This window comes from Colias croceus, chromosome 12 (assembly GCF_905220415.1).
Source record: "Colias croceus chromosome 12, ilColCroc2.1".
Lineage (NCBI taxonomy): Eukaryota > Metazoa > Arthropoda > Insecta > Lepidoptera > Pieridae > Colias > Colias croceus.
The window spans coordinates 6,786,157-6,810,947 of NC_059548.1; the positions used below are offsets into that span (position 1 = coordinate 6,786,157).

Below are 24,791 nucleotides of genomic sequence, written 5' to 3' on the forward strand. Positions count from 1 at the left end.
TTTAACAAAATGAAGTGGTAGGTAATCTGCAAATACTTACAACTTTTTTTGGGTGTGCTTTTGATAAAATTTAATAATTTAAATGTGTTTATGTTGCGTGTTTGGGTGAATTTAATAAACCATGTATGAAACAGTTTTTAAATATTTGATGAAAACTTCTATCTACAAAAATTACAGTGATAAAAAGCGAAATGGACGTTTTCCATAGTTTTTCCTTCAGTTTTAATCGTGTTCTTTATTATTTTTTAAGGATCTGTGGACAAAATGGTATGTCGTGAATGGGTTCACGCTTCACACAAGAGACTGGTAAAGCTTCGCCTGGGACCCGAACCCGCGCTACACGTGACCGACCGCAAAGGGGATAAGTTACGCACTGTGCCGTTGGACCATACTGATCAATTCACTGTTATTGAAAGCCAGGTATTTTGATTATATTTGTAAAATTAAATTATTTTAAGTAACTAGAGACCATTTGATTGTTTAATCTAGTTTTGGAAATTTTATATCATACTGATTCAGATTTATCAAAGTTGACAGATTTTGAACAAGGTAACAGTAGTACCTATATGCGTACGCAATTTCATAAAATCCATTAGAATTTTTAAACAAAGCAACACTTAGTTAATGTTGACAAACTTATTTTTATACTTTTCTTCGAAAAATATTACATGACCCTAACCTATTACCACCTAAAATATTATTACCAACCTACTTATGTTCATAGTTAGTCCCAGGTATTATATTTTCATTTGTGAGGTTTTCTAGCAAATACATTTTTGGGAAATAATAAGTTATCAATGTAGGTATCATTTTGTAGTGTTTTCTTAAATATTACTATTCACAGGAAAGTCACAACAAGCGTCCATTAGTACTAATAAGGGTTCCGCGAGAGCACGACCTTGTTCTAGAAATGGATTCTGTGACGTCACGACGGAAGTTTCTGCTCAAACTGGACACCTTCCTCTCGCAACATAAGAAGACCTTGAATCTTACGCAGGTTAGTTTTTAATCTAAGGAAAGTTAGATAATTAAAAAAATAGGTCAATAATCGTACGAAATAATATAATTGCATGCTGTAAAATGTTACCTTATGAAATTCATATCTCAGTCAGCTAATGGGCACTTAAAAAATACTTTGTTTTTCTCTAAATACATAAAAGGGTCAAGTTTTTTAATAGCTATACGTCTCCAACAAATATTATTATTTCATCTTTATCTCTATGTAATTATGTCACCTTATATCTCTCTATTGTATGTTCTGCTTTTACACGACAATAAATCATGAATAATATTGAGATTCGTTTTATTAATTATCCGTTAATATGGCATATAAAATAAATAATCCATACACCTATTATAACTGATTTATCATTTAAAGGCGGGTCGTGAAAACATTCTAACATCAGCAGAGACAAGAGAGCGTAGAGCTCGGAAACTGGAGCATTTCTTCAGAGAAGCGTACGCTATTACATTTGGGTTGGCGCCCGGAGAGAAACGCAGAAGGAATGAAGATGCTGATCCTGAGGTATGGAAAAGTGAATTAGATGGGGTTATTTATAATTTTTTTCCTTAAACCCTTTTCCCAGGAAAAATTATGTAAAATGGTAATTTTTCCTGGGCGTTAAAAAGGTGGCGGTAAAATCTAAAGTGCTTGATCTTATTGTTGTAACCTTATAACTTAGAATATGTTTTTTTTTCCGTTTAGTCGATTGTCATGAGAACGTCCTTATCGAAGAGCGAGTTTGCAAGCGCCCTCGGGATGAAAGCTGATGCCGTTTTTGTCAAGAAAATGTTCAACATTGTGGACAAGGATGGCGATGGAAGAATTTCTTTCCAGGTAATGTCTCTAAAAAAACCATAAAAACACATAATACGTAGATAATGTCATAGACTACTAGGTACATACCACTAATATTGAAACAGAAATTTTAAGAGAAGAATTAAAATTAAAACAGAATTGCAAGACAACAAAAATAGCTTGAATATAATATGACTTAAAAACGTCTGAAATTTCCAGGAATTCCTCGACACAGTGGTACTATTCTCTCGTGGTGCTACAGACGACAAACTACGCATTATATTCGACATGTGCGATAACGATAGAAATGGAGTCATAGATAAGGAAGAACTTAGCGAAATGTTGAGATCGCTCGTGGAAATTGCCAGAACCACTTCGCTAAGGGACGAACATGTTACTGAATTGATTGATGGAATGTTTTCTGTAAGTGACTCTTAACATTTGTTTTAAAAAATGATACGATTAAAGCTGAAATTGAAGTAACCAGTCAATGCAATAATAAATAAGGTAAAACAAAAAAAAGGCAAGATGGGAACATTTTTTCTTTGTATAAAAGTAATCCCAAAAGAGTTCAAATACAAAAGAGTCGGCCAATTGGGAAAGCCTGATAATAATATAAAAAAGCTCAATGATCATTTTTTCAATTATAAAAAAACACAAGGAATCATTTCGTAATGTTTGGAATTCAATAGTACTTTTATTTTTTAAGGATGCTGGTCTCAAACACAAGGATCACTTAACATATTCGGATTTCAAACTAATGATGAAGGAATACAAGGGGGAGTTTGTAGCCATTGGTCTCGACTGTAAGGGCGCTAAACAAAACTTTCTTGATACTTCCACCAACGTCGCCAGAATGACAAGTTTCCATATTGAACCTTCCATGGAACAATCTAGGTATAACTTTTTCTTCTACTTATAAAGGATTCATTGAAATTTTTCAAGTTTGATAATTTAAGAATAAAAGCATTTTTAAAAACGAATCACGAGGCGGAATACGAACCCGCGTCCTTTTTTTGTTTTTCAAACGTTTTATATACTAACCCATTTGCATTAGAAATGCAAATTTTGGTATTGGCATTTAATCTTTACCTTCATTTCAGGCATTGGTTCCTCCTAAAATGGGATTATTTAACCACGTTCCTAGAAGAAAACAGACAAAACATATTCTATCTGTTCATCTTCTATGTTGTTACTATTGGGCTATTTGTTGAGAGATTCGCGCATTATTCCTTCATGTCGGAACATTTAGACTTGAGGCATATAATGGGAGTTGGTATCGCGATCACAAGAGGCTCAGCTGCGTCGTTGTCCTTCTGCTATAGTTTGTTGTTGCTGACTATGTCCAGGAATTTACTGACCAAATTGAAGGTAAGAAATAAGATGTTATTATATTGCCAGTTTAAACTAACATCCCAATAATTATGGCGTCAGCTCAGACGTCATTAGTTTATTTCTCTTCTACTATGGTGAAATGCGAAAGGCGATACCTATCATAAGAAGGCGATATAAGAAAATAATTATTTACTGCTCCAAATTAAAAAAAAATGTATGCGTGTACTAGTAGTGTACACACGTAAGAAGTGAAACTTCTTTATGACCTTATTTTTCAAAAAATAATTTACTAAATGAAAATTTACAGAAATACGTCGAATCACGCGTGGTAGGGATAAGAAAAAGATGGCGCGTAACGGAAAAATGTCATGCGTAACGAAAAAATGTTACACTAAATTTTTTCCAATCCCGATAAAGAAGTTTCACTTCAAAAAATGTTTCAGAACAAGCAACAATTTTATTTTATTTTTATAAGTGCTTTTCACGTTTAAAATTAACTTAAAGATGATTGTAAATAGCTTCATCAAAAACGAATGATCAAATAATCTCCTCTTCTGCTGAACAATTTGAATTTGTTAATCTATCGTCGTTCCTTCTGCATACAAAGAATCAGACTCGAATTCAACATTCTCCACCAATTCCAGGAATTCAGTATCCAACAGTACATTCCCCTGGACTCCAGCATCCAATTCCACAAGATAGTAGCCTGTACCGCTCTGTTCTTCTCTCTCCTGCACACAGCGGGTCACTTGGTCAACTTCTACCACGTGTCCACTCAGCCCGTGGAGAACTTGAGATGTTTGACCAAAGAAGTGCATTTCACTTCGGATTTCCGACCCGGCATTACTTATTGGGTGTTCCAGACTGTTACTGGTGAGATTTACCTTTCGAAAATGTAATAAGTTTGTCTAATTTCTTCATTTGTTATTTTATACAAACTAATGAAATATGCCAGCACTTATTTAAGTCTACAATTTATCGTGACTTTAAAAATGAATAATCCTATATTATGTTATTGGCGTAGAAATAAGTTGATTGATTTCACGCTTTCTCAGAACTATTTACCGTAGTTGCTGCAAACAGAGTCTACTTAAAAAAAATTGTCTATTTCAAAGCAAATATTAATAAATATTTACATGTCTGGTCCTGGCCTTACTTTGTATTATTAATTATTACGAAACGAAAATGTAACACATTAAACTTCTCCCCCTACTTCAACTCCTGTACTTAGTTCTAGTAATAGCGATTTGTTGTATTGTCCCTCAGGCGTAACAGGCGTAGCGCTGTTCATACTAATGTGCCTGATCTTCGTGTTCGCACACCCCACGGTCCGCGCACGTGCATACCCGTGGTTCTGGCGCGCACATTCATTGCACGTGGGACTATATGCACTATGTTTAGTACATGGTCTTGCGAGGTTGACCGGACCACCGAGATTCTGGATATTCTTCTTGGGACCAGCGATCATTTATATTTTGGATAAGGTGAGTTTTTTGTGTGTGAGGTTCGTAATTGTATACTCAATAATCTAGGGCATGTACCCGTGGTTCTGGCGCGCACATTCATTGCACGTGGGGCTATATGCACTATGTTTAGTACATGGTCTTGCGAGGTTGACCGGACCACCGAGATTCTGGATATTCTTCTTGGGACCAGCAATCATTTATATTTTGGATAAGGTGAGTTTTTTGTGTGTGAGGTTCGTAATTGTATACTCAATAATCTAGGGCATGTACCCGTGGTTCTGGCGCGCACATTCATTGCACGTGGGGCTATATGCACTATGTTTAGTACATGGTCTTGCGAGGTTGACCGGACCACCGAGATTCTGGATATTCTTCTTGGGACCAGCGATCATTTATATTTTGGATAAGGTGAGTTTTTTGTGTGTGAGGTTCGTAATTGTATACTCAATAATCTAGGGCATGTACCCGTGGTTCTGGCGCGCACATTCATTGCACGTGGGACTATATGCACTATGTTTAGTACATGGTCTTGCGAGGTTGACCGGACCACCGAGATTCTGGATATTCTTCTTGGGACCAGCGATCATTTATATTTTGGATAAGGTGAGTTTTTTGTGTGTGAGGTTCGTAATTGTATACTCAATAATCTAGGGCATGTACCCGTGGTTCTGGCGCGCACATTCATTGCACGTGGGGCTATATGCACTATGTTTAGTACATGGTCTTGCGAGGTTGACCGGACCACCGAGATTCTGGATATTCTTCTTGTGACCAGCAATCATTTATATTTTGGATAAGGTGAGTTTATTGTTCCTGATGTTCGTGTTTGTGTACCCATGGTCTAGCGTGTGTAGCCGTGGTTCTGGTGTGCACATTCACTGCACGCGGCTACACGCTATACCCCGTGCGTATTTTGTTAATTTATGTGTTTTTTTCGTGTTTATTGGGACAGGATTTCTCTTCTAAATTCTGTCAGTTTGTAATTTATTGGTATAATAAAAAAAAATATATAAATTGGTTGATAAAATTTGCTTCCTGGAGAATAGATGGCAGGGTGGAAAGATCCAGCAATATATAATATTTTAGTTATTTCATTAGCAACTTATTGTATTTCTACAGGTGGTGTCGCTACGTACAGAATATTTGGCATTAGATGTGTTGGAAACAGAAATGCTTCCATCAGACGTCATCAAAATTAAGTTCTACAGACCACCAAATCTAAAATATTTATCAGGTGAGAAGAATAATCATTCCTTCCCTTTTCATACCTTCATTTCTAAATATTTGTATCAAGACACAAAAACGAACATATCTAATTCAATTCTTACCGTGTCCCAGCAGTGGGAATGTATAATATGAGCTGATGATGATGATGATGATGATGATGATGATGATGATTCTATATCCTTCTTTATGTTTTCTTTTTTATATTGTATTTAAATATTCTAGGTCAATGGGTTCGTCTATCATGTACCGCATTCAAAAAGGAAGAGTACCATTCCTTCACGCTAACATCAGCCCCTCACGAGAACTTCCTCTCGTGTCACATCAAAGCACAAGGACCTTGGACTTGGAAACTGAGGAACTACTTCGATCCTTGCAATTATAATCCGGAAACTCAACCAAAAATTAGGTAAGCACAAAAAAAATGTTTTTTTGTCTAATAGCCTGTTTTGCAAATATTTTGATTTAGTTGAGTGAAAATATAGTAAATTATTAAAATACTATAAATAACTAGTTGTGCCCCGCAGTTTTACCTACTTTGCTCCGTTATTCTTGTTTTTAGCGTGATGGTATTGACTATAGAGTATAGAGCCTATAAACTTCCTTGGCAAATGGGCTAGGTATCTGATAAGGAAACAATTTTTCAAATCAGACCCGTAGTTCCTGAGATTATCGCGTTCAACCGTATTAAATTTATATTTCAACTTTCTCAAAAGCTTGCTCATAGTATTGCGGAAATCTTTAAACGTTAAATAAATTCAAAGATTCTTCTAGAGTTTAAACTTGTAAACATTTAGTTAGGTAATTCATTCAGTGGTCAAGGATTTAGTTCGCTTGACCATAACATCCCATTAGTTCTCACCTTCAACTTCTTACACAATATATTTGCAATAATAAATTATGAATATATCATACTCAAAATATTATTAAACTTGTTAAATATTATGTAATGTAAATATTGGCAAGTTTTCGTGACAACTGAGCGATGGCTACTTTATGTAACCCGGTTTCTAAATATTTATTTCTTAATATTTTGCTACTGCATTACCGTGAAAAACATTGCGTTTGCAATATTAGAGGAACTTTTGAAAGAGATATTTTCTATTATTTGATTGTTCACGAGACGTATTGATATTTGTAAATAATTTCAAACGCAACAAAATATTGGAAATTAACTTTTAAAATATTTACTTTTGATTAAATATTTTGAAACGGTTCGGATATTTCATATAGTCCTGTAAAAACTAAAAATATAAGTAAATATTTATAATACAATAATTTTATAACGGGAAAGCTTTTTAATTTATTCTAATCGGATAAAATTTATTATGAAAATTTACGTCAAAGAGTGTTGAATGGGAATCGGGGATATTTCTGAAAACAAGACATTTCAATTGTGTTATACAGCTTGACCATTATAAATGAATTTTTAGCGTAAAGTGATAAGTAACTGTCAGATAACGTTAGCCGGGTCAACTATATAGTATATATGTATACTAATATTATAAAGCAGTAGAGAGAGTTTGTTATGTATATTAATATATTGTTATATTTTATTAAGGATACAAGGTCCATTCGGCGGTGGGAACCAAGATTGGTACAAGTTCGAAGTAGCAGTGATGGTGGGAGGAGGCATTGGAGTCACGCCGTACGCGTCTATACTCAATGACTTGGTGTTCGGGACCTCTACCAATAGATATTCTGGGGTGGCTTGTAAGAAGGTAAGTTCTTTTTAATTTATTTATATTATATCTATTTTTTATAAATTCTCTAATTATTAAGTTTCACATTGTCAATGCCACTGCACTGACAATTTTGGAACATTAAATGTATGGGTGTTAACTATTATAAACTTACTAGTGGTTCGCCCCGGCTTCGCCCGTGGTACCTATATGTTTAAACTATCCTATCTCTCAAGTTGGATCGAACTGCACATGGTGTGCGAATTTTATTATAATCAGTTAAGTGGTTTAGGAGTCCATTGAGGACAAACATTGTGACACGAGATTTATATATATTAAGATAAACAAAATTTGTAAATATTTGCCAGTTTATACCTTTCCTAAAAAGAATCCTTAGATGCATAAAATAATATCTATACATAATATACATATATACAATACTTTATTTTATCTAATATCAATAATTTTATAAGTAAAATTCGATGTAACGACATATTCACAGCTTTCCCTAAATGCTTTCAACGACCTATATAAAACTTCTTCTATTCTATATTTTTAAGCTTTTTCGTTAAACGTACTCGTTCCTTCATTTACCGTAATCATCTAAGAAAAGAGCGTGTCAGAAGTGAAACTTGTTTGGCAAGATTCAAAAATACCAAAATCGTCGCATTACTCCATAGCATGACGGTCTTTCCATGACCCAAAGAAATTTTACTTCAAAAAAACGACGTGTGGCACTCGGGGACTGCCGCGGTAAAGCTATTGCATGCTATGCCTTCAAGCCACAACTCCGCCCGTCGGAGTGGGGAGCGTGAGGTTTTTTCGTTACGGAATTTCTCGAATCGGTCCCCGCGCTCAAGGCCCGCGATAGAAGCTATGCAATAGCTTAAAAGCAATTTCTCCTTTACCCAGGTATACTTCCTGTGGATCTGTCCATCGCACAAGCACTTCGAGTGGTTCATCGACGTGCTACGTGACGTGGAGCGCAAGGACGTCACCAGCGTGCTCGAGATACACATATTTATTACGCAGTTCTTCCATAAGTTCGATTTGCGGACTACTATGCTGGTGAGTGTTTGTTTTTTTGTTTGCTAATTTAAATGGATTTAGAAGAATTATATAATAGATAATTTACGGTCGTTCATTTTGGGGTTGTTACTTGTTAGAAAAAGGAATTGGATAAAGTCGCATACATGCATATCATTTTGTTTGATTGGAAGAAGTGTAGAAAGGAAGAAATTAAATAAAATTTCAGAATTAATTAGATCTTTTTTGCATACTTTGGCGTGTGAAGTTTGATTTGGAAAATGTTGACAATTTTCAGCAAAATTTAGCTCATTTCGTTTGATTTAAAGTATTTATAAGAATCAGACATAATCTGAAATAAAGATATGATAACTATGTTCTCAAATTCAAACAATGTTATAAACTTTGCCAAATTATAGCACAATATGGTTAATGTGCAAATTGGTTCAGTTGCTACTTGTACACAATTTCAATTACTATACCATGTATCCTACCTACAAAATCCTCTACCTATTTCAAATAATAAATTACCCTTCAAGTAAATATTTTCTCCATATTGATTAATTTATAAAATTTCCAGTACATCTGCGAGAACCACTTCCAGCGCCTGTCCCGCACGTCCATGTTCACGGGGCTGAAGGCGGTCAACCATTTTGGTAGACCTGACATGTCCTCCTTCCTTAAATTCGTCCAAAAGAAACATAGCTATGTGAGTTGTCAATTATAGTATATTGTAGTTTTTAATGCCATATAGTTTACTACTGAAAAATAGTTTTTATGAAATTCTTATTTTAATATGATATGGTAAGGATATGGTGATGTAGATACTGCTACCACTTTTATGAAATCAAAATGTTTTTGGTATGATTTTCCAACAAAAGTCAGAAATGATGTTGAATATTGCGTCTAAAAAAAACATTCGTTGCTTTTATTTATTTATGAAAAGGATTTTTACTACTGTAAAACAGAATATGTTCTCACCACTTTTAATCTCAAGAATTCAACAAAGACGGAATAAAATGTAACGGATATGTCATTTTGAAATGGATAAGTTTTTAAAAGAAAAAAATCAATATTATCTCTAGATTGTATCTCGTTTATACACCAATATTATTACGAAACTAATATTAAATTATTATTTAATTCCTAAAGGTATCAAAAATCGGCGTGTTCTCGTGCGGTCCGCGGCCGCTCACCAAGTCCATAATGTCTGCGTGTGAGCAAGTCAACCGCACACGACGTTTGCCTTACTTCATACATCACTTCGAGAACTTTGGCTGAAAATATATGCTTTTGGCGGGTCTAGCTTGTAATATAAATAAAATTTAAATACAGAAATCTTTTTTTTGTTACTATAAACTTAAAATTAGATATTTCAATCTGTGGAGAATAGACACTTTCAACTATCGTCTGTTTAAACAAAAATTATACAATGTTATTAAAGTAATTTTTTGTGTGATGAAAATTTGTATTTTTTAACATCCCAATTTTATATTGTTTTTTTTTTTTGCAATTTGCGTGTCAATGTAGTCACCATTATCGAATTAAAACTATGTGTATAGAATTTGTAATGATATATTTAAATGCTTTTGTATATTTTGCACTTAAAGTTAGATCCGCCATTTATCTCTATGATAAGTTAATATTCTGATGCTACATTTCCTACAACACTATGTAACATTGTGTAACACTGCCAACTCTATACCTGTTCATATATTTGTTTTTAATAATTAAAATTTAATAATTAATAAGATTTTAAACACTAGAAACTCATGCGACTAAACCATATTAATGAATGTAAAAATGAATCGCCTTAAAACTTAATTTATTATTTATTGCTAGTTTATGCTTATATTGTTGCTCTAAATCTGCGAGCTAGTACAACGACCTTGCATTTGAATGTACAAAGTTAATTAAAACGTTTTCAATCAAAATACTCAATCAGATTGCAGTTTTTTATTTATTAAAATATACAAAATTATGAAGATGCTATGTAAATAATGTAGATAATATTGGATAGAATATAGGTGTAGATTTTTGTATTTTATTAGTAAATAATAAAAGATATGAAATACATTTTTTGTTCCCAACCTGTGGTTTTATTTCCAATTAAGTTATGGCTATTGGCTACAACCTTTATAGACTTTTCACCTGTTCACGAAGTAGTATTTTTCTGAACAATGTATTAATTATTTTTTATCTCTAGAGTATGATCAGTCGTAATCACGTACAATTATAATATTCAAAAGCTACTATAGAACAGAACATAATAGCAATTCCCAAACCTTCATTCACGCTTGTATTATTAATGGCATGTAATTTAAGACCGGCAGTTAAAGCGCAGCCACCAGCCTTGCAAAATCGTGACACATTGTTCTACTGTTCGTTTATAATTACATAATATTACTTCAGAAATGATACTCTTTGCTTTAAATACATAGAATTTGAGTGGCTACGGAACCTCATACATACATGTTCCGTTTAAAATTTATTCGGGTAGAACGACGCAAGTAGCGAAGAGGAATTTTTTTTATGTAGTAGGTAATATCTCTAGCGAAATTAATATTCCAACTAAGATACTGTTCGTGCAATTGCTAGTTATTCATATCAATGTGTAATTGTATACTCATGGGCGTAGCCACGGTGGGGCAGGGTGGGGCGCTTGCCCTACCCAGGCTTTGAACTGGAAGGTACCTAACCAAATCTAAAAATTGAATTATCCAGGTACTAACTACTAAGCTTAATATCCGTAAGAAAATTCACGCTCGATTCTCGAAAGTCGACAGTTGACACAGAAAATGAGACCAAAACATTAGTATTATTTACCTCTACAATGACTGATTAACAAATAATTGTCATACGCCCAGCGACCAAACGGCTGAAGATAGGGACACATTTTGGATCTATTTCGTGATGTGGTAGGTGAACAATAAGGTGTTTTGAATAAGAATAATTCGAATAACGAATTACACACGAAAAAAGAAAATAGCTGAGGCTTCTATGTTACATGAACTGTAAGAAAAATGAGTGTAGTACAGTTAGTTACCCCACTACCTTATCCAATTTCACTTTTGTTTTACGTTTCACGTTCTATAGACCATGTCACGTGAGTTACAACTCCAAAAAATATGGGCCTTAGAAAAAAAAAACTTTCAGAAAATATAACACAGAATAAAGTGAGTGTTATAAAAAAGTTTTCAAGGTAAAGAAGATGCCACCGCAAATGCGTTCGCAAATGCCATCGCAAATGTCATCGCAAATGCGTTTGCAAATCGTGTCACGTTCTATAGAACGTGTCACGTGAGTTACAACACAAAAAAATATGGGCCTTAGAAAAAAAAATTCACAAAAACACAGAATGAAGTGAGTGTTATAAAAAAGTTTTCAAGGTAAAGAAAATGCGTTCGCAAATGCGTTCGCAAATGCCTTCGCAAATGCGTTCGCAAATGCGTTCGCAAATGCCTTCGCAAATGCCTTCGCAAATGCCTTCGCAAATGCCTTCGCAAATGCCTTCGCAAATGCCTTCGCAAATGCCTTCGCAAATGCCGGCGGCTGCGCCGCCTATTATAAAGAAACCCCTTATAAAGAAACAATAAAGCCGAATATCGGATCGAAAAAGTGTATTAATTCGGACGACATAATGTGCGGACATCGTGTGATTAGAAATGATGACACCTATTTTAACACATAAGTAATATAGTTCACATTATAGAACATCCTTCTGACCGAATTTCAACCACAGTCTCAATCTCGGTAGAGACCAGAAAGCTGCGATTTGTTTTAGGCATAAGAATTTACACAAACTCTTAAAACTATTCCCCTCATATTACGATAGGGAGGAAACTTAAAGGAATTCACCGACTCTTGTTATGGGTTGTTATTAAAATCCGAAAATTTCAATAATTGTATCCGGACCAGACAGCCTGGTTCGAGCGGCAGGGAGCAGCTGAATGCAGGTAGCCGGTCGTACTGGAAATCCTTGAAGAAGGCTTTTACCCAGCAGTGGACGTCGCACGGCTGAAACGACGATCGACCAGATACTCGTTTTTGACGTGACAACGTCTTATAATTCGATAGAGCCGCCTGCACGCACGAAAAAACATGACTCATGCGGCGTTACCTCGCTCTGAGGCGTTCCATGTAAGGCTTGAAGTGCGAGCGAGAGCGCGGAACGAACAACAAAGAAGCACAATCGGACGTTGTCACGTTCAACTATCGTCAGTAAACCGACTTTACAGACAACCAATTTTTTTAGTCAATATACTAACCACTAAGCCAACGAGGCAGTTTCACTACGCAACCAGGCAATTATATGTATATTCATACTGAACAAACATTAAAAGTAAATACTATTAAATAAAATATTCGTATTAGTTAATATGTTAATATCTTATTGCTACATACCAGTATTTACTTATGTATCTTAGCGAAGTGACGATTTTAGATCGTGAACACGAGTCGTGCAACGTGACTCAAACGACAGGATCATGAGTCCCTTCGAATTTTAATTAAAGCCTAACATAATTTGAAATGTTAAATCCATTATCCTTTGTTGCATCTCGAATCGCCACTCGAATTCAGTACGCGGTTGCGAAACATCGTAAATTGTACGTACAGTTACGTTACGACCTTCTATTATTGATAGGAATCTACGCTTTACTTTAACGAGATTGTTTTTAACGTTCGTTAGGATCCATCTCTAGCCTATACAATAGTTACTTCATTGTTACAAAAGTTCCTGATTTTTAATCAAAGAAGTAACCGCTACTATTTTTCTTATTGTAGGAAAGATAATATGTTATAAGAAAATTTGTCAATTTATTACGATGCCGGGGGATTACGATAACGAGAAATATTCAATAAGAAAACAAAATGATTCAATTATGTTATTTGAAGGACTTCTTTATTTTGTACTTATTATGGTTCCATAGTATGGTAATTGATATTTTTAAAATGATTCTTAGAATTTAATAAGGAATAAATAAATTCAATATTTTAAACAAGTTTAAGTACCTTAATAACACATACGAAATAGACATCCATCCAATACAGATTTCCACTTGCTTCAACAATTTCCTTGAAAATAGGAATTACTTTTAAATACTTCTGCGCAGGGTTTGAGCAACCATTTCGTATTAAATTACGAGTTCTAGTACATACCTATAATCGAAACTCAAATGTCTAGCCATTTATGTTTGAGCATTGATCAGTTAAATTGTAAGTAAATAGGCAAGGACGTAATTAATAACAAAGATTACAGCTTCCATTCTAAACATTATCTCAAACTAAATTGTAAACTATTGAAAGGTGAATTAACACAGGTTCCATTTGAGCTCAAGGATCTTGTTTTGCCTAAAACATTAATATTTAATAGACGAACCTATACTTACGAAAATACTTTACCTGATGTAAATTTAAAAGAATTTAATTCATCAATACTTTAAGTCATAAATTCATGCTTAGAGAATGGAGAGCCGGAGACGAGCGTGACGGGTCGATGCTCTCATTATTGTGACATAGGTAATATCGCACTAATCTCATCAAAAATCAAGTTTTTAATGCTTATCTATGTTATAAATCGGATCTAGAACTAACGAGAATATTTTATAGAAGAGTTTGTAAAATAAGATTATCAATATACTCAAATGTTAAAATAGTCATCACTCATCAGATATAAAACGAACATATCTTAGTATCAAGCGTTGGAATGCGCTTGTTTCCAAATTAAAAAAAAATACGTTTGAAAACCATACAACACGTAATACTGTATTATATATAGGAGATTACCTATTTTAAACTTACCATACGATACCTATTCTTTAAAATTAGAACAAATGTTAAAAAATAGCACGATTAAGAAAAACAGAGCTATTATATTATTTTCCCATAAATTTTTTTACACAACCTCCGCCAACTGAAGTTTATACGTAGGTATATGCAATATTTATATTGTCCTAAAGTAATCTATATTTCGTGTGACGTGATTTGTCCACATAATATTATGACTCACGTACCTTATTGTGAACATATAAATTAATGGTCCATGGTCATAATCTTGTCTTAAAATTACACGCTCTGTTTACCACAAGTTATATAATCTGCTCATATTTCGTACCAGTTAAAACAACCCGAAGGTTACATTAAGTGAGCGAAAATGAATATTAAAATAAACAAAAACAATTTTCACAGCGTACAAAGTAACAATGTTGTATGTTAGGTTTATTTATTATTTTTAAGGCTTTCTTTAATACACAGAAAATAAATAAACTGTATAGTAAAAAAATACTTCCTACTAGAGCTTCCAATGTAGACGACGTTCAATTTTTTTAAGAGACATAATAAGCGACCAACACAAGTGGCTCTACCGCTAGAGAGAGCCGAAGCACTTCCAGGTAGAGCAAAATAACTTGTACCGGTAGAACGGTAGCCTATAATATACTCTAGATCCGTACACTTAAAAATCTATTATCATTACATCTATATAGATCAAAGGATGCTGTAGAGTGTAATTAATACACAAAACACATTAAATGCATTACATTTTTAAATAATAAAGAGAATATATTGGCGTGATCGTATAATGTACTTCCTGACTTGAATCTTTCGCTTTTAATATATTGATTACTTGCATTATATTGAATTAGGTATCTTATAAATGGTTTTTCAGTAAAAATTTATTCCACGTTGCTTTTAAAAATTTAAATTTGAATTTAAAAATAACTGTCTGTTAAACATAAATGTCGGCATAAATATACAGGCTTTTAAGATATGATCTTTAGTTGACTACCGTTACGTTGTTAAAACCCACTTCTCGTATCCGCTAAGTCATCCTTCATCGAGACAAAACAGGCTAAAATGTGATTATCTCAGCTAGGCCACATACAGCTTAATTGCATACAACTTACGGCTCTTCGCTGCATGATTTTCCCGTCCGATTAGGGCCCTTCTGGCCTCTTCCACTCGAGCGACAGCCCAAGCCGAGGTTCGAGATCCCCGTCAAGGGGGGACGCCCTTGTGCATGTCGCTACCAGGGTGAACCTTCAGTTCGCCCCCGCGTCCGCGTTAAAATGTAGAAGCCCTTCTGGCTAACATTGAGAGACACCACACAAAAAAAAAGATTTTATTTTTATAATCATCTACTTCCATATATATAACTTTATTTTTAAAGCTATTTTGAAATAGTAACAAGATACCGCAACCATAAGAACATTAAATGTAGCTTACGCAGCTTTTGGAATTAAAAAGTTAGTATATTTCGTATAGTAGTAGAGCTGTCGTTGCGCGCGGGTGCATGCGCGCATTTCCTCTAGCGCTCATACCACTGACAGGGAAGTAAATTACAAAATGGCATTCATTATCACTCATTATGTTTTTATTTACATTGTGAGTTCGAAAGAATGTTACATAAATTTAGCATAACGTTGGGTGTACGTTTTGTATAATAAAACTTTTACTTTAGCTAGCTATTTATTTATGAAAAATTACATGATGGAATAACTTTTTAAAGATACAAAAATGTTAGCTCTACTTATTCTTATGAATTTAACAGTTAGATATTATAGTTACTTTTATATCTTTGGGGTGGTTCTTTAATCATGTGAAATTTAAATAAAATTGTCTCTTGGATATAATAACTAACAAATATGTTAAAAGTTAGTAAAGTTAATGTAGACCTCCTATGTTGGTGACGTTAAGAAAGCCGTTTCGCGACACGAGTGAAAGAAAGAAATGAATGTTCGTCTCTTTCCCCCGCGCTTTCGTTGCACGCAGGTTCAGAGGTGCGCGGGCTCAGGTTAGCGCGACTTTAGTTTTCATTGATCGCGCGGCGACGGCGCTCTCTACCGGCGACCTCAAACATTACGCAATCGTTGCTTGTTTCCTAGTGATAATGTGGTGCTTACACACAGTGCGTGCACTTATTGACACTATGTAATGACATCGTCACAGAACGGACCAGTAAGGAATTCTATCCGTGGACAACCACAGGTGAATAATCCCCCTTAAGGTTGCGCACCGTTTTGCATTCACGAGCCGAAATCCTTGCCCCCAATTAAACAATTTACAGCACTTCTCATTTGAATTATTATATTTCCAGCGCGGATGCATGTTATTACAACTTTGACTATAAGTATTCAATTCACGCTTTGAGTTTGAACTTGAGAATTGATTTACAAATCCATTAACATTTAACGCTAGTACACTTTACGTTTTATCTCTCAATTCATCAATTTACAAAAACATAATAACATAATATCTACACACAATTGACAAGTAAAGACAGATTATTCATTATATAACATACATCAGTCTTCAGTTGTACAAAAAACACGTACCTATTTAATTATAGACCATCCATTAAATAACAAAGATGGTTATTAACTTGATTGTCGTTTTCCTTTAAAAGCTTTTAATGAACCGTATGCTTTTTCAATGTTCAAGTTTATTGAATCGATAGAATATAAAAAGTAAATAGAACAAGTTTAAAAATAAAATAATATTAGGTATTTGAAATAGGCAATTAACAAGAACATGAATGCGTCGACTATAATTTTCCGTCTTTATCCATATGGAGTTCGAAATTATCAGGTATCATTTAAAAAAGCATAAAGTAATCTAAACGTTACGTGTAAATGTTATCCATTGATTACACGTAACGTTTAGATTCATTATAGAAAAACGTATTGTACCTATCTGTCAAATTGTAATACCTAATTGTTAATTAGGTATTTCTGAGCAACCCTGTTTCTGTTTCATGATTTCATTTGCATTTCCTTAAAACATCTTAAAAAGCCATATAATAATACCACGTAGGTATATAATTTACCATATGTATATTGTCACTACTACTTACTACTTACTACTACTAATACTACTTACTAGTAGTAGTAGTAGTATATTGTCTAGGTAGAGTTAGAAATCATAGACATCGACATCCATTTCAACTAAAAAGTAATTATGTTATGTATAATGTCATCGCACATATTCATAGCAGCGCGTCAGGCCGCAGTGCGGCGGCCGCGGCGGCGCGGGCGTATAATTTAACATTTTCCTAGAAACCTATCAATATTTTTGCAAGCAAACTATCAGTTACTTATACTCTTACTCGACTTGACTGGTGGTTTAACATCAAATAATCAATATTTAAATATAGTAGTCATTAATAAATCCTCGATTTCTTCAGACACGATATGATTTGTTTCGGATTACCTAATCTCTTTCGTTTAAAATTTTATCATGCTGCGATTACAATTGCTTTCGTAAATAATCAATAGCCATTGTTTCGGTCGACAGTCGACACGCCGCTAACTTCACTGTCGCCAGCATTGCAAAACTTATAATGCGACGCTGCGCTTACGATCTTGACATTTGAGTAAAATGTGTATTGACAATACTTATCGTTCATCTTTAAAACTTTCAACAGGATGTTTTATTTATCTAGAACTTACAATGTTAAAATATCAAGCTACAAAGCGTAAGTATAGGTACTTATGGCACAGAATACATAATAGTAGCTAAACGCTACAGAACGGACACTCTCCGCCTCCCGCCAAAATTAAACACTTACCTCACCCCGCACGATCAGACATAAAATGGTCCATATTTTTCTACAGGGACGATACGCAACGAAGATTGACAACATTAATCAAATTGACTTAAAGTATCTTATTATTTTGGATTTGTGATTATCGTTTTTCGTAGAAAATGGTTAGATATTGTGCTGTTTACGGATGTATTTCATCAGAAAAACGCGATTTTTTTTTACGCTAGTCAAAAATGTGCCAACCATAAAGCGTTAACACACACATTTGCAGTCTCTACAGTGTGACTGTCAAAACGATAATTTTGTATGGAGTGTCCGGGGTGTGCATATGGTAAAAATACTAGTGGTAAGCCTACCTAGGCAGTACCTTTATAGGCACTAAAGATAATAAGTAAAAAGTATAAATACCTATTGCAGAATGCCCATTGCCCATGTCACAATTATTATTTACGGGTGGCGTTAGCCCGGAACGGCTTGAGGATGGAGTAAAATTTGGGAAATTACTTATGAAAATAAAGGCAGAGTTCCTTATATCATAAAAGTCGATAGTTTAATAGAATATAGAATGCCTAAAAAGAACTTTGTATACATTCAGGACAGCAATCAATAAGACCTTCCACAAAGAAAAAAGAAGTTGAAGAATATTACACAGATGACAGAATGCAGAGAATTCACGGTAAACAGTAGTAACAACATATAATTTGTTCTACTTTTTAATGTGTTCAATGTTGTTTATATACCTTTAACATGATTTAAAGTTGCATACACAGCGTGATACAATTTCACACGTCTAAACAATAGATTGTTACCTCGGCCACAGCTAATAGAATCTGTGTATTGTGACGTAAATATTATTGTCTTTGTGCAACCAAGTAGCACCATCAACGACCCTTATTAGATAAGGTGGCTGATAAATATACAAAGCTTAAATTTAAGGTTCTTAACTAGTTGGTAACAAAGCAAGTTAAATTTTTCATAAAATTTCTTATTGAATTTTATAGAGCTTTTAGTACGGATAAAAAACACTTGAAATTATTAAGTTTTCTTTTAACTGCCCTTTTATTTTAAGATTTCAATTTTCACATCGTTAAAATATACTTTTTACTTTATAAAAATTATACCTTAGTATTTATAATTGGAATATAAATAATTACCTCACCTTTTATCTGATACGTACTCAGGTACCGTATCTTCTCATGGAAATTGCTTAACAATAAAATTTATGCGCTACACGCTCTATGAAACACTTTTTAACGTAAAGAGGCACCTTGTGGTGCAGCCAAAATATAGAAAATTGACCTTTGTTTCCGTTATTTATTCTTTATTTATACAAAATTGTTTCACTTCCCTAAAGGATATCTTATTTTTGTAATTCAGATAAAATTAACGAAGAAGGCACACAAGTATTTCGGGCAAGGCCGCTTGATCGATGTTTGACCGCTCTTGCGCAAATTACGCAGCTAACATGGCCGAGATGTCACCTCGTTTACTTTTTCGTTTTCCTCATATATTTAGGTATTTGACTTTTACGAAAACTCATTCACACATTACATACAATAAGCAATGCATGAATTTTCAGTTTGTATTATTGCTATAAAACCTATGTATATGTGATATTACGACAATATAGTTTGAACGTGTAGGTACTTACTTATGCACCCTTTTTTTCGATTTCATCGTACATATATCTTTTGAAAGGACACAAAAAATGGAGTTACAATTTTCAACGAAGTTGTACAGAAAAAAGAATCATCAAGATTGGATCTCTGCCTTGCAAAATATTGCATGTCATAAATCACGATTGTTAGCTTTCTCAACTAGTTATATAGGTATATGAGATTACAAATGAAAAAGGTGGACATCCCACATCATTAACATATTGGTAAAGTTATCGTAACACGTTACGTTACGTTATACGTACATTTGATCGATCATCTTAATAATAGAACTATGATAGAGTCGTGACAAAGAATATATCGAACTGATATTAGAGAGCCATTAAAGTAATGAGTAATTATACTTAGTTACTTTAGAAGCAGGTGATTGTGCGCAAATGGTATTCGCGGTCCTGAGATAGGCGTAAAGATGAAGGTCGTCTTTTGCAATTGAATATCTGGCGCCAAATTCATTAAGTATTCAATTATTTCCTTAAAAGTCGAATTGTGTATTTTTAATTACTCGACTTACAATTAATTCGAAAATAATGTATGCATATAAGTTTTACGTTTCTATGTTACGTGATAGACTGCAATCACTTGAGCTTTCTATTTCAAAAAAACACACTATAAAATTTTGAATATTCAGCTTAGAAGTAAGTCATTAATGAGCATGATATTTTACCATCTAACGATCAAAAGGAGTGGGAGTGAATTGGCAAAATAATCTTCACGACTCTACCAATAAGCTTTTCTAGAAACTAGAATATGTATCTAGAAACATAATAACAAAATTTTAGATGTTTATACATTACTCCCTTCAGTTATGTTCAAGGAGCTGGTTCAGCAAAATAATAGATAGCATATTTATATTGTGAAATACCTTAATACCTATTAATTCTTAAACGACACTCACGAACACCTGGTTGTTAGTCTAAAGGTTTAGATTGCGAAAAAGACCAAATTGCGACAGAGTCAATATTGTACCAGGACAAAGCGAGTCTAGCCAGTCCTAACAAAGGCTACCCGCTACTAAAACGGACTCTTATTACTGAATCACGTTGAAGGTTTTAAAATACTTTACTATCTACGTAGTTTAGAAGTCGTAAAGATTCTTAACTCTAAAACTAGTAGTGGTAAAGCACAGACCTATAGGCAATAAAAGTTTTATAGTTACGCATATATAATATTATATCAAACGAATATTTAATTAATGGAATGGTTAAAATGTAGGTAAGCAAAATCACTCATCAACAAGATGGTAGGTGGCATTGTCGTTGTCTCTGTTGAATGCTAATTATTCGTCTCTATAGAAATTAAAAGCGTATTAAATCTCGAAACAGACCTCTAGCTTTTTCAAGTATTATTTGACCTTTATAATGTTTGAGTTTTTGCAACAAAACATATACAATACTAGCTGGATCTCGCGGCTTCTCTGCCATGGTACCCGGATAAAAAGTAGCCCGTGTGCGAATTGAGATTATTATCTATCTCTGTTACAAATTTCATAGAGATCCGATGAGCTATTTTTGCGTCAAAGAGTAACAAACATCCGTACATTCTTATATACTTTCGCGTACATAACTATTATGAGTAGAATGCATACAAATTAAAAAATCGTATTTGATTATACAAAAAATAAATGCTTTTTAATAATCCTGTATGATGTAAAGCACTTTAGTTCAAAATGCACCAAACATGTTACAAAATTTGTACTCACTGAAATATTTCTTGCTTTTTTCAGGTTGAACAGTTATGTGTTAGTGATATAACTCGTGTGTTAACCAAGTGATAATATGGTGACTGTGTACTCTATGATTTTAAATAATGCCAGTATGTTGTGAAATGACCTGAGGCGCATCGCTTCTCGGAACGTTGAAATGAAAAGAGAAAAATACAAGACAATTTCGTCAGATATTGGGTATGTATTGACAATGTTACTTTTGAATTTCCCTTTTACGTGTGAGTATATGATTTATTCACGTATATGTTATATTATGTTATGTATGTTTTTAGAGTGGAGCAATTAGAATCTAATTTGTAGAGAGCTTTGCAATGTTCATCTAAAGTGACTCTACATTTAGATTTATTTAGCTTGAATCTGACCTTCAAGAACCATATATAATCACTTTTGGTTACAAACCTCAGTTACAATGGCACCTATATCTATTTAAAAAGGAACATGGTACAGAATATATTTCATTGCTATACAATATATGTATATAACACCCCTGACCCCACATTTAAGTTGGAAGTTTAAAAATTATGAGTATATTTATCACTTACTTCAAAAGTCTGTGTACCACCGCATAAATGAATATAATATGAATAATCAAAAAGAAGAAAGTCAAGAAGAAATAATTAAATAAAGTGAAATATACTTATAATTACTAATTTATATGTCATAACCACATTTTTCGTATGTACATTGTACACATTCTTCATACTTATTATGAAACATTTCGCACTTTGTACCGTAACCTGAGGATATGATTGGGTAACGTGACCCACAAAATGACACAAAAGACATAAAGCGATCCCAAACATAACGTGAAATTTCATTTGCTACGGTTATTAGAAAATAAATTATTTTTTATGCATATCATATATGTATAAAAGTATAATAATTTAAAAGTATGAGAACGAACGCTAAATTAAAGTAGTAAAGTTAATATCGTTTTACTGTAATTCAATTGGTTTTGGCTTATATAAGGTCAGACAGACTCTTCAATATAACACAAACTGTTTGGTAAACACGGGCCAAACAATGAAAATGACACATTATACAAACCCAGTGCGCCAATGTGCCACTTACTCAGATGTTCATTTCGTGATGATATAATTGCTATAACAGCGATGACGTAAATTTAAGTATAGCGCGACGCAGTGAAAGCGTCAGAAGGCAAACGCCGTTGTATGACAAATTGCAAATGAAAGTTGCAAAATAAAAACACAACGAAATATGAATCCTATTTTCGAGACGAAGCTTTGTATTATTTATCTTAGCATGCCAAATTACAGTTTGTACACCTTGTTCTTGAGTTGCAAATTTGCTAAATAATTTGTTATTCCTCATAATCGGATTTTGTAAGTTGTTTACTTTCATAATTTCATAACTACTGAGCTAGAGCATAGACTTGGAATCGATCGATATTTTCAAACAAGCTTTGTACTAATATAATAATTCATAGAAATGTCTTTTTATCATGGAAACCATTAACCAATAGCAATTAAAGAAAGCCAGCTTTCTAGCAACGTAAGCACAAAATTGGCCAACAGCAGGCGAGACAAGGCCGTCATTATTGACGCACCTTTGTTTTATTTTTGCATAGTCACTCAGAATGGTCATGACCGTAAATGTTAATGCTGATTTTACTCTGACATCAAGGTGTATGATAATATAAACAAAATAAGCATTCATTATTAGTGCGGAATATTTTTCTTACTTAACATGTCAAATAGTTTTAAATAGGGGCTTTGATAAAACGTAAATTATCGATTTTATTATAGACTCTAGGAAGGTAAACGAGTAGACACGTCATATGGACAGAATGTAAGCTTCCGCAACAAACGTAGCATATCTGTAACTGGTGTATGTACATATATCTGATTTCATTAAAATTCAAATCGATATGTTGGTTGTTGGCAATGTATTATACAAAAAGGAGCAGAAACTAATGCAAATTAAATTTTGAATTATCGTTCTTTATTATATATTATAAATATCACAAAAAATCTTAAGGCCTCTGACAATTTTTTGAGTGAAATATGACATTTACAAAAATCTTTATAGTGGCACTCAACAAAAGGTAAATCTAATGTAATAAAAAAATCTACATCTTCAAAGTATCAAATAGACAGGTTGCATGAAAACTTGTTTATAATCAACACGATTCGACCCAAGAATACCTTGAACATGTAACCCCAATGCTCACCCATTGTGAAGATGTCTGACTCGTAGGAAGCGCATTACTATGAGAAATTACTTCCTGCCTCGCGATCATAAGTCGTCTACAATATAATCACGATTCGCAAATTTGACTTGAGGTCGTAACTAAGGGCGTAGCTCCCGCGTATCAGTCGTATCAATGATACGGGGCCCCAAGCTAAGAGGCCCCCATATTAATGCGTACATTAATGCGCATATTAATGCGTACATCCTAAAAAGCAAGCTTTTCAAAAAAAAACCGACATCTAAAAAAAGGACATTTCAGGTGTTTCTAAAAAAACTTGTGATACCACCACAAAATTTTGATACAAGGCACGCTACGCCGCTGGTCATAACAATGAATGATCAATTAGTTGTAGACAATTTTGTAATAGATAATGTAGCTAATTGCTACCCACGTTAAAAAACAATGTAGCCATCAATCATTTCATTATAATAATATATAATGAAAATATTTATGACATCTCACTACGTAGAGAATTTGTAAATGTTTTATTACAGTTGTTTTGAAATTAACTAAAATGTGTAACAAATATGCAATGCGTATGTAAAATATCTCATAACATAATAATGAGTAACATAACACCTATACAGAAGAAAAGTGTTCATAAATAAAACATGTTAATTATGTTTTATTAATTTATTTAATATGTATTAAAATTTTATACAATTACATATAAGTAAATTTGAGTTATTAAGCAAACTTAGAATAAAAATATTCAAAACTAAGACTATTTTCTATTATTAGCAAAATTGGAAAAGTTTTACGACTTTCCTAACTATCTGAGACTTCTGTAAAGTACCAAACAAAAATGCTGCATGCATTATGATCTATACAATCGCTTGAATGATTCGAATACACGTTTTAAGCTATTTCACCTTGAAGTACCTCAATATTTCAACATCTATCATCCTAGTGTGCACTTCGTCGAAATTATTTAACATCCTGATTTCGTAAGACTGCTCTATAAATGAATCACATTAATAAGGTTGCTTTACCTTTATGAAACACTAATTTTGTCACTAACATCACAGCTAATATTATGCAAAGTACTGTGTTATTTTGTCGCTCCATGTAGGTAAATAAATATTCGCTCCTTTGGTGAAATAGAGAT

General features: G+C 33.6%; 2 protein-coding genes across 3 annotated transcripts in view; both read left to right on the plus strand.

Moving 5' to 3' along the window:
- Positions 1-10,575, plus strand: part of LOC123696144 (dual oxidase) — a 34,596-nt gene extending 24,021 nt beyond the window's left edge. The window contains exons 15-29 of the mRNA XM_045642189.1: positions 251-420; positions 845-997; positions 1,379-1,525; positions 1,706-1,837; positions 2,018-2,221; positions 2,508-2,695; positions 2,902-3,169; positions 3,778-4,006; positions 4,400-4,617; positions 5,719-5,833; positions 6,049-6,232; positions 7,385-7,544; positions 8,418-8,573; positions 9,112-9,240; positions 9,684-10,575. Coding sequence (XP_045498145.1) covers positions 251-420; positions 845-997; positions 1,379-1,525; positions 1,706-1,837; positions 2,018-2,221; positions 2,508-2,695; positions 2,902-3,169; positions 3,778-4,006; positions 4,400-4,617; positions 5,719-5,833; positions 6,049-6,232; positions 7,385-7,544; positions 8,418-8,573; positions 9,112-9,240; positions 9,684-9,812 — 2,582 coding nt within the window. The 3' untranslated portion in view covers positions 9,813-10,575. The remainder of the gene's footprint in view (positions 1-250; positions 421-844; positions 998-1,378; positions 1,526-1,705; positions 1,838-2,017; positions 2,222-2,507; positions 2,696-2,901; positions 3,170-3,777; positions 4,007-4,399; positions 4,618-5,718; positions 5,834-6,048; positions 6,233-7,384; positions 7,545-8,417; positions 8,574-9,111; positions 9,241-9,683) is intronic.
- A 5,781-nt stretch (positions 10,576-16,356) lies between these two features.
- LOC123696301 (dual oxidase maturation factor 1) overlaps positions 16,357-24,791 on the plus strand; it is a 38,932-nt gene continuing 30,497 nt past the window's right edge. For both annotated transcript variants that reach the window (XM_045642411.1, XM_045642409.1), the window contains exons 1-2: positions 16,357-16,517; positions 21,472-21,648. The gene's annotated coding sequence lies outside the window, so the exon portion shown is untranslated. The remainder of the gene's footprint in view (positions 16,518-21,471; positions 21,649-24,791) is intronic.